The following is a 13,906-nucleotide window of genomic DNA, read 5'->3' on the forward strand; positions in this document are numbered from 1 at the left end:
CGTCTTAAGGAATGAAACAACACTGACCATAGTTACTGATGTATATATATGAGGCAAGAGCTAGTTTGTTCGCCTAGAGGCCACTGGAATCAGAGAACTAAAAGATTCCTCCATGTTTGGGGGCAGTTCTGAAACTGGCTGGGGAACCAAATCTTTTACCAACTTTAAAGAACTTCTAGGCCTGCGTAAATAACTGGGTTTTGTTGTTATAAGCCACTAAGATTCAGGGCAGTTTGTTACACACACTAGTTAACTAAATGAATCCTAATAATTTCCCTTCTATCTATCCTTTCTGTATATAAAGAATACTTTGGAATGATTTTCACTTAATATGTGTTTCTAGGTGGTAAAAATGTATGGGGCTTTTTATTTTGTATTTTTTATTGCTAGACTTGCATTAGTAAAAATGTATCTCATAAATACAATACTCTTCTCTACAATCTTTTTTTTTTTTAAGATTTCATTTATTTGACAGAGAGAGACACAGCGAGAGAGGGAACATAAGCAGGGGGAGTGGGAGAGGGAGAAGCAGGCTTCCCACCGAGCAGGGAGCCCGATGTGGGGCTCGACCTGAGCCGAAGGCAGACACTCAACGACTGAGCCACCCAGGCGCCCCTCTTCTCCACAATTTTTTAAAGTATTTTTTAGTCATAAAAAGAATGTTTATAAAGTATGTATAAATAATAACAATAAAACAATGCCTCTGTACCCAACACCCAGTTTAAAAAAATAAAACATTATACTGCTTTAAAAAAAAAACAAAAACAAAATCAAAAAAGCTTCTAAGCCCCAGGACATCAGTACTTTATGTTGGGATTTTTCCAGATTCTCATTACAAGATATTTATTTGGCTGACAGCAGAAAGATGAAACAAGTAAAGATGTTTCCATCATTGGAAAGAAAAAAGTAGAGCTAAGTACCTTTCCTACAGTACAAAATAAGGGAAGAACATGTATTTGAGCTCCAATATAATGCTGTAAATTATTACATAGGATAGGGTCAGGCAGAACTTTTTTCTGGATCTGATATCAGAGTGAGTTATGGGAAATGAGGCAGGTGGTACAAATCTGTTACACTCTAGTCAATTTGCAGTCCCAAAGACTCTGTTCACCACATACTTACCCATTCTAATCAAATGACTGGGGTGAACTGGGCTTATAATCCACAAATCAACTCATAACAGCTCATTGCTATCACATGACCTGGGAAGACATCTGGGTTCAAGTTATAGAACTTGTGCAAATACTGACCTCACAGGATGCCACAGGCAAGATAAGCCATCTCTCGCCCAAACTGACTTTTCATTTCTCATCAGAGCAATCTTTCTCCTTCACATACTTCACATATCTTTCTCGCTTTCCCTTTCTGAAAACCTTCCCCTCTACTTTTCTCACTAGATTCTGGATCCCACTCCCTGCTGCTTAATGAATAACTTTTCCCCAGTTCATTGGTTCTCAAACATCTGGGGCTCAAGACCCTTTATATTTTTAAAAAGTATTGGATCCAAAAGAGCTTTTTTTGTATATGTGGGTTACATCTATTTATATTTACCATGTTAGAAAATAAAACAGAATATTTTTAGTATTTATTAATTCAGATATAACAATAAACTCATTACATATATTTTATAAAAATAACTAGTTTCTAAAACAAAACAAAAAAAACCCAGAAGAGCAGCACTGTCTTACAGTTTTGCAGATCTCTTTTGTGTGTAGATTAATAGAAGACAGCTAGATTCTCATATTTGCCTCTGTATTCAATCTGTTCAATATGTTGTTTTGGTTGAAGTATTTGAAAAAAATCCAGCTTCACGGAGACATGTTATTGCAAAAGGGAATATTTTAAGAGCCCATTTAGATCGCTGTGCATGTTCTTCTTTAATACTACACTAAAACTCAACAAGTGAAGTTTCTTAAAGGTTAGTTGCAAAGTGAAATCTAAAACCCTATCTAAGAATGTTTCATACTCTGTAAAGTTAACCATTGGTCTATCTTGCACTTTGAATGGCTTTTATCCCTGCATAATTTTGTAACATCCTATACTGGAAAATACTGGTTCACTGAACCATACAAATCTTCCCAACATTGACACATTTCATTCTTCAATATTAAAAAAAAACCTACCCACACATTCATTAGTATCACTACCAATATTATCAAAAAAATCATTTATGTATTGAGAAGCTAGCAAACTCAGAGTAGCAGATACAGACTTTCCAAACTGCTAATTTTCAAATGAAAGCTCAAATTTTATCATTGACGATGAACACTGATAGTTGTTTTCCTTAAAGTGATAGGCTTTTACTTCATTCATTTTCAAGAAAATATCTATGAAATACCCAAGTCTGAATACCACAGCTTTTCTGGCAGTCATTCTTTCAAGTAAAAATAATATTCCATGATAAAAGCAGTTCATAACCCAATTGCCTAAGGGCTTTTCCTCAAGAAAACTCCAGTGTGCATCAGAAGTACTTAATACGTATTTCCAATTTTGTCACACAAAACATGAAAAAGATATTCTTAAATGGAATTCCCCATTACAACTATGTGACAATGATGACTACAATAACTAATAGTATAATTTGGTGCCTCCATCTTGATTTGTACTAAGGCACCTGCAGTTTTACCTACCCGTTGCTTTGCATCACTAGTATAAATGTCAACTCAGTGAAAAGGGCAAAGAAACATCACAATAGCCAAGAGGTAGAAGCAACATAAATATCCACGGACAGATGAATAAACAAAATGTGGTGTATACATAAAATGGAATATTATTCAGCCTTAAGAGAGAAGGAAACTTAGTCATATGCTACAATATCGGTGAACCTTGAGGATATCATGCTAAGTAAAACAAGCCAGTCACAGAAAGACAAATACTGTATGAGAGTAAAACAGCCATATTCATCAAAAGAGAAAACAGAAGAGTAGCTACCAGGGGTTGGCGTGGGGAGGGAAAAAAGGGGAGCTGTTGTTCAATGGGCACAGAATTCAGATTTGCAAGATGAATAACTTCTGGAGATTGGTTGAATAACAATGGGAATATAGTTAACACTACTGAACTGTATACTTAAAAGTGGTTGAGATGGTAAATTTTATGTTATGTGTTTCTTAGCAATTAAAAAAAGAGCAAATAACATCTTAGTAGGTATTATGAAAACAGTTTTGACCTAATTTTGACCTCACAAACCCCATGAAAGGGTCTCAGGAACTCACAAGGGTCAGTAAACACTTTGACAACCACTGCTCTAATGTGACCTTCTTTCTCTCTGGAACATCCATCTGCTTCTCTACCTATCTCTCCCCCTTCCTTTCTTTGACGTGGCTTCCCAGTTCTTAAAAAGCCTCCACTCAACAATGCCAACTCTTGTAATATTCACAATGATTTGAAAAGGCGTCCTCCTTCTGTTTTAAAATGTGGAGTGTCGTTATTCCCTTTAAGCAGTTTGTTTATATTCCAGTTTGAGCCCCTGAGCCTTCTTTCATATTTGTTTGTTCCGCCTCTGCCCTTCTCAAGCGCAAACACCGTATCTTCAGGATCCCCAAACTGTCACAGTGTTCCTCACATTTCTCTCATATGTATCAACCAATACCGACTGGTTCGGTCCTAGGGCTCACAATACAAGAGCTGTGCATTTGTGGTTAACTCCTCTATGTCTTTGTTAGCTGTCCAGCTATACATACACAATTGGTCTCCTTAGAAAGTTCCAATGGCTTTTCAAAGCCATGTGTGCACTGGCAGAAAAAGTCAGCTGACCTTTGAACAGAAGGGAAAAAGCTAGGACCAGACAGCATTTATGTTACACTTCCCATTTGAGTCTTGCTCAATGGTTGCAGTCAGCAGGAAGCCTCCATTTGTCTCATCATGCATACAAATGAGTAACGGAAGAACAATTTTCCCCTTTGGGAAGTGATAGTATCACCTCTTTCTGAAACTCTGACTTCTAATGATCTAATCAGGCTTCTTATACTTTGCAAACACCTGAAGGTCTTCCTCTGTCCAGGCTCCTGACTTGAATGGATCAATGGTCCTTTCTTGGATGTTTTCGTTTGTGATTTGCAGTCCTGGCCTTAGCCATCATGATCAATTACCTGCATTGCTGGACTCTCCTGCTTTGCTGATATTACACTAAATTAATCCCTAGAGAGGACCTAAAGTCCAAGAGAAAAGTTCCAAAAGCTTTGGAATCCCTCACATCTGCTTTCCCGGGAGAGATGTGATTCACTATCACACATATTTAACCCCCTACATACATGCACACACTGTTTCTATTTGAGAAACCTGATTTCCCTCTAATCACTGCTGGGTCAATGAAAAGAAAATTACTCACAAATACATCACCTAAGGTAGAACTGGAAGATAGTGGCTTTCACTGCCATTACCCTGAAAACATTAAGAGCATTAGGGCAGTAACTGACCAAACCATTACCTAGCTTACAATCAACACTAATTATACCACTTCTAGAGTTCAAACAGAACTCAGCAACACGCCAAAAGTCCATTAAAGCAACCCCATCAGTATGGAGCTACCATTTTGCTGAATGTCATCATACTCTTTCAACTCCATCCAAGGCTCAGAACCAAATATAATGAAATTAGAGGGAAAGTAGCTGTGCATAACTGATGATAATAATACATGAGCAGGAAAGCATCTTGAAGGTTACTGCTTATCTCCTAACAAGATTAATCAGAGCAGTCAGGAGCATTTATAATTTAAAGCTCTGCTTATAAACACTATAAACACCATTAAAGAACAAGTAAGTGAATAAATGAAAAAATGGCAAAGAATGCAAGCAAATGCCTTCAATTTCACCAGGAAAAATTTCTGAATTGTTCTTTTATACATAAGAAGCCTTAACTTCATCTGCATACCTTAAAGTCTGTCATTTTTATCCTAACCAAAAGTAATGTCTCTTTTCAACTTGCTTTAAACGGAATTGAAACTCCTAAGGAAGGCTGGTACTGAGCCCACTGCTGACACAGAACCTCTCATTCACAGTTATACACAGATGACAAAGGAACATGAAGGCACCGCCTTTCTTTTGGGAGGGGGAGGAGCAGAAGGAGAGGGAGAGAGAAAATCTTAAGCAGGCTCCACGCCCAGTGCAGTGCCTGACTTGGGGCTCAACCTCATGACCCTGAGATAATGACCTGAGCCGAAATCAAGAGTTGGATGCTTAACTGACTGAGCCACCCAGAAGCCCTGGCACCACCTTTCAACAGCTACCAAAGACATTCTTCAGAACAATAGTCAACCAGACAAAAATTTCTTCTCTAATGAAGACAGTAGTGAGGCTACAAAAAAGTGAATAATACTAACGATTAAGGTTTAGAAGAAATGCACTGAATATATACAACATTTAAGTAAGAACAATTTACCATTTGTCTTGCACTCTATATTATATATACATGCTAAAAGTGCCCCTTATGCTACAAATTATTAATAAATTTTTAACAATTTACCTAGGGCTAAAACTTTCCAACAGAACTTTCTGCTATGATGAAAATATTCCCCATCTGTCCAAGAGGATAGCAACTAGCCACATGTGGCCAGTAAGCTGCTGAAACGTGACTAGTGCAAGTGAGGAACTGATTTTATTTTATTTTAATTAATTTAAACTTAAATAGCCACTGTGGCAAGCGGCTACCCTATTGGATACCATAGTGTAGATAATAATATTTGTTGAAAAAGTGAATAGACGAATGAATAAACATAAAATATGTATTAAGTCTGATGAAGTTGTTGGAGCACTACTTACATGGCACATGACAGATAAAGAGTTGATTAAAACACACATCTAAGAAAAATTATTCTTAAAAATAGCTTTGCTATGCGTGTATGGGTAGAGGGTATCTGGGAAACCTCTGTACTTCTGCTCAATTTAGCTGTGAACCTAAAACTGCTCTAAAAAATAAAGTCTATTAAAAACAGCTCTGGATTGTATCCTTACTGATACCCATCACTCTCTAAATTTATCTTTTCTTAAATTCTAGTTCTGATGCAAACCTGCTTTCTCCTTCCTGCAGCAATGTGGGTACATGTTCATAATCAACAAATACAACTCTTCAGTTTTGAAACTACAGAGGGCAAACCCTCATGCAGGCTTCTAAAATCCTGGGTCACATCGCCTCAGAAGAAATATGCTAAGTTCCATCAATGACTGAAAATAATTCAAATTAAAATATTTTTTTCAATATAAACTACTGACACAATTTCATCATGCAAACTGGAACAATTTAAGTTGGAAAAATATGACTATATTATATGTGTATAATATAAAAATCACAACAATAAGCACTTGTCCTATTTTTTTATAAGCTATTGAACTAAAGTATTTCCATCAGTTCCTAATTATTTGCTTAATCGTCTTGTCATCAGCTAGTGCTCGCCAGTATTAAGCAACAGCAGCAACTAGGAAGAAAAAAAATTCTGGAAGGAATATTTTAAATGCAGATAATGCCACCCATTATCTTCGATATATATCTACAGGGCAGAAAATGGAATTAGAGAACAGAAAAATCAAGATTATTTCAAATAAAAGACTCTCTCCTGCCTCACTGTCAAGATGCCAGCACATTATTCATTGACAATTGTTATCAGTGTGCCCATATCTAATGACCAGCATACCCTTCCTACTACCACCGTCTAATTTGCTGTTTATCTGGTGTGTTCTGAGACAAGACAAAAACAAGCTAATTAACACAGTGTATAAAATAAAAGCAAACATGGGGCGCCTGGTGGCTCAGTTGGTTAAGTGTATGCCTTCAGCTCAGGCCATGATCCCAGGGTCCTAGGATCAAGCCCCACGTCGGATTCCCTGCTCAGAGGGAGCCTGCTTCTCTCTCTCCTCCCCGCTCGTGCTCTCTCACTATCTCTGTCTCTCTCTCTCTCAAATAAATAAAATCTTAAAAAAATAAAAAGCAAACAGGTTCTGTGGGAAAGACTATCTTATCAGTAAAGTACATGTACTTTCAGTTCATAAACTTAATGCTATAGACTTCAGTTACTCATAGGCCTCTTCTGATTAATTTCTGATTCTTAACTTTGTTCCTCCTTCTTGACTGTGTACAGTTCCTGATTCTACATAGATATACATATAAACTATTATCTCATTGGGAAATAATTCTTCCTTCACATCAGCCTCCCTAACTAGCTTATGAACTCTATGAGTTCACAAGCCACGTTTTATTCATCTTTGTACCTTAGTATCTACAACAGTGTCAAGCACACAGCAAGCTCTCAATGAATGTTTGCTTCTGAAATGACTCACAGGGGCTGCCATGAGTGAAATGTAATGATATATAGCAATTTGTAGCAATATGCACATAACCTTTCATTAAAGAACAGAAGCTCTAGGCTATATGGCTGCTGGCTGCTCAGAGCATTACAGGGTATCAGGACTTTTGGTAAGATAACCACACAGGCACAGTGCGCCTGGGTGGCTCAGTCGTTAAGCGTCTGCCTTCGGCTCAGGTCATGATCTCAGGGTCCTGGGATCGAGTCCCACATCAGGCTCCCTGCTCCGCGGGAGGCCTGCTTCTCCCTCTCCCACTCCCCCTGCTTGTGTTCCTGCTCTCGCTGTCTCTGTCTCTGTCAAATAAATAAATAAAAATCTTAAAAAAAAAAAAAAAAGATAACCACACAGGCACAGCATGTCCCTTAGCTTTGTAGCTAACTTGTTGCAATTAATTCAACTTAAGTATTTATCAGATCTGGCCACTTGGGGTATAGTGGTAGACAAGAATATCAGATCACTCTACCTCCCACATATCCCTCAAATGCATTGCTGCTTTCATCCAAGTTCAGGCAACCATCATCTCTACTGGAGTATTCCAGTTCATCTCCCTCCTTTCATGTTTAGTCCCCTCCAATTCCTTCTCCACGATGCCACTAAAGTGAGCTTTCTTTAAAAAGAAATTCCGGGGGTGCCTGGGTGGTTCAGTCGTTAAGTGTCTGCCTTTGGCTCAGGTCATGGTCCCAGGGTCCTGGGATCAAGTCCCGCATCGGGCTCCCTGCTCAGCAGGAAGCCTGCTTCTCCCTCTCCCATTCCCGTTTGTGTTCCCTCTCTCGCTGTGTCTCTCTCTGTCAAATAAATAAAAAATCTTAAAAAAAAAATTCCAATCATATCACTCTTTAAAGCCTTTCAAAGCCTTCCCTCTGCCCTTAAGATAATGTCTAAACCCCCTCAAATGACTTAACAGGTTCACCCCAATTTACCTCTCCAGCCACACAGCTCACCCACTCACTCCCTAACAGTCTTTATTCTAGCCATATTAACCCACATAGAACTCCATAATTAGACCATGCTGTCTTCCAGTGGAAAACTGTGCTTAGATGCGTCAAGAAAAATCTCAATAAACATTAAAAAAAACTCATTATGGATTTAGTTCTCTGAAACTAACAGGCTGCTTAAGGCCAACTGTTGACAACTATAGTCATCTAAACAAATGTTCCTTCTTCAGAAAGAAAGAAGGAAAAATACAAATGAATTGAGCTCTAGGGGAGGAAAGGTCGGAAACATAAACTTCTTGAGAAAAGGTACCAAAGTGTCCATGTCCTGGTGCTTATCATCACCCAGCACATAATGGTTGCTCAATAAATGCTTGCTGAATGAATGAATGACAAAAGTGAAGTGAAAATAAATTCTGGGGACAGAACAACCCAGAAATATTAAGGGGAGTGGTCACGTGTCCCAATTCTGACCAGAAAAGATTGAAGGAAAGGGCTACTGGAGGTTTCCAGGAAGGGCCTTCTTCATTCCTACACAAGAGCATAGAAGGCCTGTTTCTCTCCTACAGGACATGAGTATGGATGCAAGTAGACCTAGTGGCTACTGGCTGCTATTTTACAACCATTCAGAAAGTTGGCGCTGTGGAAAACAGAGACAGAGCTTCTCATCCTGATAGCCAATGTTGAACTTATGGTCCCTTTACCCCTGGACTTCTAGTTATGTGAGCCAATAAACTTTCTTTTTATTTAAGTCAGTTTCACCGGCACTTGCAGCCCAAAGTCTCCTGATACTGTCTCAGAAGCAACAAAGAGAAAATCACGTTGATGATGAACACAATATGTCATCATTTCATTCTGTAGCCTAATCAGAAACTAACCTCAAAAAACAATAGCAAAATGAATCATTGTTATAAAGGAATACAAATCTTCTACATAACTGGTAAGGCATTAAAACTAGATCAAATAATTCAGATATATTTTCTGTTAAAAAAAAAAAAAGGTATTCAGCTCTCACCGGATAGAATTAACAGAATAGACTTTATAGAAGAAAATACTAGTGAACTGGAAGACATAGCAATATAAAGTATCCAGAAAGAAACAGAGAGAAAAAAGACTGGAAAAAAAAAAATGAATGAACTGTGAGAAAACTTCACATGGTTCAATATATATGTGATTGGAGACACCAAAGGAGAAGTGGAAGAGGTCAGGGAAAAATATTTGAAGAAATAATGGTCAAAATTTTTCTGCATTTGATTAAAATGTATAAATCCATAGATTTAAGAATCAACAAATCACAAGCAGAAGAATCATGAAGAAAACTACACCAAGGCACATCATAATCAAATTACTTAAAACCAGTGATAAAATGTAAAAAGCAGCCAGAGGAAAGACACATAATGTACAGAGAACAAGATTTAAGAATTACAGCAGACTTCTCCTCAGAAAGAATGTACTTCAGAAGACAGTAAAGCATCGTTTCTAAAGTAATGAAAGAAAAAAAATGATCAACCTAGAGCTCCATACCCACTGAGTATTTTCAAAGGAAAGCAAAATGACTTTTTTGGTCATAAAAGTTAAAAGAACTCACCAACTACAAACTCACACTACCAGAAATGTTAAAGGAAGTCCCTTAGGCAAAATGAACACCATACCAGGTGGCAATATGAACTACAATACAAAGGAATAAAGAGGCCTAGAAATGGTAAATATATCAGCCTTTTTTTATTTTTGAAATCTCTTTAAAAGACAATTAAATGTTAAAAGCAAAAATAATAACAATATATGGTGGAGTTTATAACATATGTAGAAGGAAAATGTATAAAAATGATAGCACAAAGGCTGAGGGGAGGAGATAAAAGTATGTGGGAAGAGGAATTATATTACTTGAAGGTAGTCTATGATAAGTTAAAGATGTATACTAGAAACCCTAAACCATAAAGCAACCATTAAAAAAAATTTTTTTTAATTTAAAAACCCAGAGTTATACCTACTCAGCCAACAAAAGAGATAAAATGGAATTAAAAATGTACTCAATTCAAAAGAAGGGAGAAAAAGAGGAAAAGCAAACAAAGAACAGATGTGACAAGCAGAAAACAAATAGCAAGACAGATTTAAGCCTAAGCATAATCAATAATCACATGCAATGCAAATGGCCTAAACACTTCAAATAAAAGGCAGACATTGTCAGACTGCATAAAAAGCAGTTACTTATAAAAAGACTAGATAGATATAAAATATAAAGACATAAAGGCTAAAACTAAAAAGATGGGAAAACATCTATAACGATAACACTAATCAAAAGAAAGCTGAAGTAATTATATTAATACCAGACTACCAGACTAGTATATTTCAGAGCAAAGAATATAATCAAGGATAAAAAGAGTCATTTAATAATAATAAAGGGTTCATTCATCAAGAATACATAATAATCCTAAACATTTATGCATTCAATAAGTCAGCCCACCAAAATAAGAATATAGAAAGATGCCTTTCATGGTTAAAATGCACCATCAACATTCCTGAATCAAAAGTGAACTTTGCCAAAATGGGGCTTAATATCTTTGTGTAAGAAGTGGCATGCAATTCTACTAATAAAAGTGCAGTATTCCCCAAAGGGTCAAAGGTAGTAGTGCGTAAAATGTCAAAATATTTATGACTTCAATGCCAATTCTGATCAAAGTGATCTAAAGCTGACTCACCTTTCATATTGCCTATCTCCTGGTAATGAAGCACCCCAACGTCGAAAGTCCATGATTAACATAAGTAAAAGGAGACAGGATATGAAGAAGAGTCCTAGGAATGCCAACCGCTGACGTGGAAATGGGCTCACTGTGGGCACAGTGAAGTACCAGGAGGCTGGGCAGAGGTAGGAAAAACTGATCCTGAAATGAGACAAACATTATTAGTAAGAAAAGTCTCTACAGTTGAGTGCTAAAAAAAAATGGTTTTTAAACTGGATTAAAGCCCTTCCTAATAAAGGCAAAAATTTATGCCACCAGAAGTCTATAAATGTTCTTAGCCTCAAATTTTAGAAAAGAACCTATATGGTTCATGGTGCTTCTATAAATCAGAAAAGCCTTATCTGCTCTTTTCCCAGTGTCTGCACTTTTGGGTGTAACTGAATTAATCTCATGTTTATGAAAAGATCACCAGTCTCCCCCGTCAATCTCATAACACTGAAGAATCAGAGCAACTACGACATTCCCATCAAGAATGACGTCAAAAAACCGGATAGTCAGAATACTTATTTAACTAATTAAAAAAATATTTTAATAAGTAATATATGCACATGGTAAGAAAAAATCAGTTTAAAAGGATACAGTGGAAAATGAGTCTTTTGCCTTAACCCACCATTTCCCACTCGAAGGCAACCACTGGTACCCAGTTTCTATGTATTTTCCCAGGGATATTTCATGTTTACACAAGCATAAATTTATATAATATATGACAATATACATGTGTGTATCTCCATTCCTCTGGTTTTACACCGTATCTACTGTTCTACATCTTTCCCCACTTACTCTATTTGACAACTGTTCCATTTGGTACATACTGATCCACATTAATCTTTTCTGAAAGTTTCAGAGCATCCCAATGTATGGATACACATATTCAACTATTAAGTTCACTTTCCATATTGATTCAAAAGGACCTCAGGCTATTTTCAAAGTTCATTAAAAAAAAAAAAATCTTTGTTTAACCTCCTCAAAAAGCCCGTAGCTTTCTAAAAGAACATTGCATCTTAGCACTTTTCGGCTGTCAGCAAGCACTCATTTCACTCCATCACCCTGGGGTTACGAGCCAGAAACTGTAGTGTCTGCCTTCAAAAAAAAATGTCACTTTGATCGTCTTAGCATCCATCCGACCAAGCTGCAAAGTCCAGAAGCAGCACTAGGGCAAACTTCACTTATAAAAACACCCCAGGGCCCCTCCACCTACCTGCCACCCCCAACTGAGCCCCAAGCTGAGGAGAAAATGTGCAGCCTTACCTAGCCATGGGATCCCTTCAGTGGTCTCAGTGCCTGTCACCTCCTTTTCTTTTTGCCCTGAGAAACTGGTCTCCTTGTCTCAGGCATCTCCTAAGTCTGCAGCCTGTTAAGAGTTCGTTGGGTTTCAGGCTTACCTCCAGCAGTGCCCACAGGACAAGCCTTCCACGGGAAGGCCAAGGCGCCCACCCACGCCAGATGCGTCCGCTCTTGTTCCCGGGGCCCAGCTGACGCTAAGCCGACTCCCCGGGGGCCGGGAGTTCTCGAGGCACCGGCGCTCCCCAGGTGGCGAGTGGGGGTGCCCACTTCTCCTCCCCGCCTATCCCAGTCCCGCGGCCCTCCCGCGCTCGCACTCACACGTCGAGCGGCCCGCAGGCTCCCTCGGCAACGTTCCGCTGGGTCCAGAGCGCTTCCCCCCGCGGCCTTTAGCCCAGCCGGAAAGAGGCCTGGGCGGGCGGCGGCGCCACGTCCCCAAGGAAACCGCAGGGAGCCAATGACTGACGGCCGACCCGCCGAGATGGGCCCACCCTCCACCCAGCCCAGGCCGCCGGCGAACTAGCTCCGTCGGCCGCACGTCCGTTCGCCAGAGTGGCCAATCCCCAAGAGCGTTCGGCCGCTAATGCCCGCCCCGGGATTTCGAGCGCGTCCAATCCGGAAGGGCGTCGTGCCGTAGCTCCGCCTGGACGGGCCAGCTGTAGGCGCTCAGGTGAGCCGTGCGAAGCGGTGCAAGGGTGCCCTGCGCCCGCTGCCCTCTCGGCGGCGCGATTTCTCTGCTGGCTGCTTGCTAGCTGCCGCTTCCAGGACTGAGCGGCCCCGGCGGTTGAGTCTTGCCGTGGCCGCGAGAGAAGTGCATCCCTTGCCCACAACCTATCAGAGGTATTGTGTCCACCAACCCTGATCGCCAGAGTCAAACCTTCCGTATGGCCTCCCAGACTTATGCCTCGGCTTCCTCGTCTTGTCCCTGTTAGAGAAACATAAATGGCGGAGAATATCGCTTACACCGAAGCGCTTATAGTATTCGTTCAACATTCATTGAATGTCTGCTGTGTGCCAGACGTGAGCCGCCGTGTCCCTGCCCTCCCAGACCTTACAGTAATAAATACAAAGGTAATGTTTCTTTAATGTTTTTCTTCCTTGCTTACACCAACCGTTTCTCTCATTTCCAGGAAGGAGCCATTTGGACAGGATAAAGTTCAAGTCCTTACAAACGTGGCATATACATGGCGATCCAGGACCCACCCAATGCAGCATCTTCTGCTGCTCCTCAGCCCCCTTGCTATGCTTCAACAACGCACATCTGTGGCTCTGCCCTCTTAGGCTTTGTCCATTCCGCCTTCTCCACCCTTCCCTCTGCCTTGAATAGCCTTCCCAGCCTCTTAGCCAAGCCAACTCATATTCATTCCTTACCACTTAGCTTAAGGGTCACCTCCCCTAAAAACCTTCCTTGCCCTTGGGGCGCCTGGGTGGCTCAGTTGGTTAAGCGACTGCCTTCAGCTCAGGTCATGATCCTGGACTCCTGGGATCGAGTCCCACATCGGGCTTCCTGATCAGCAGGGAGTCTGCTTCTCCCTCTGACCCTCTTCCCTCTCGTGCTTTCTATCTCTCATTCTCTCTCTCTCTCTGAAATAAATAAATAAAATCTTAAAAAAAAAAAAAACCTTCCTTGCCCTACAACCCCGTCATATATGCCTGT

The 13,906-nt window shown here is 39.8% G+C and overlaps 1 protein-coding gene across 2 annotated transcripts in view; it reads right to left on the minus strand.

Annotated features, from left to right (window-relative positions):
* ENTPD7 (ectonucleoside triphosphate diphosphohydrolase 7) overlaps positions 1 to 12,649 on the minus strand; it is a 42,405-nt gene extending 29,756 nt beyond the window's left edge. The window contains exons 1-3 of one of the 2 annotated variants that reach the window (XM_028098569.2): positions 12,571 to 12,649; positions 12,217 to 12,319; positions 10,927 to 11,109 (exon numbers count right to left, since the gene is read on the minus strand). In XM_028098569.2, coding sequence (XP_027954370.1) covers positions 10,927 to 11,109; positions 12,217 to 12,224 — 191 coding nt within the window. In that variant the 5' untranslated portion in view covers positions 12,225 to 12,319; positions 12,571 to 12,649. The other variant, XM_088019971.1, reaches the window with a different exon arrangement.
* Positions 12,650 to 13,906: the final 1,257 nt, after the last annotated feature.

Source organism: Eumetopias jubatus, unplaced genomic scaffold, assembly GCF_037043125.1.
Source record: "Eumetopias jubatus isolate StellerSeaLion01/CBP00866 unplaced genomic scaffold, mEumJub1_p1.0 scaffold_17, whole genome shotgun sequence".
NCBI classification, from domain to species: Eukaryota; Metazoa; Chordata; class Mammalia; order Carnivora; family Otariidae; genus Eumetopias; species Eumetopias jubatus.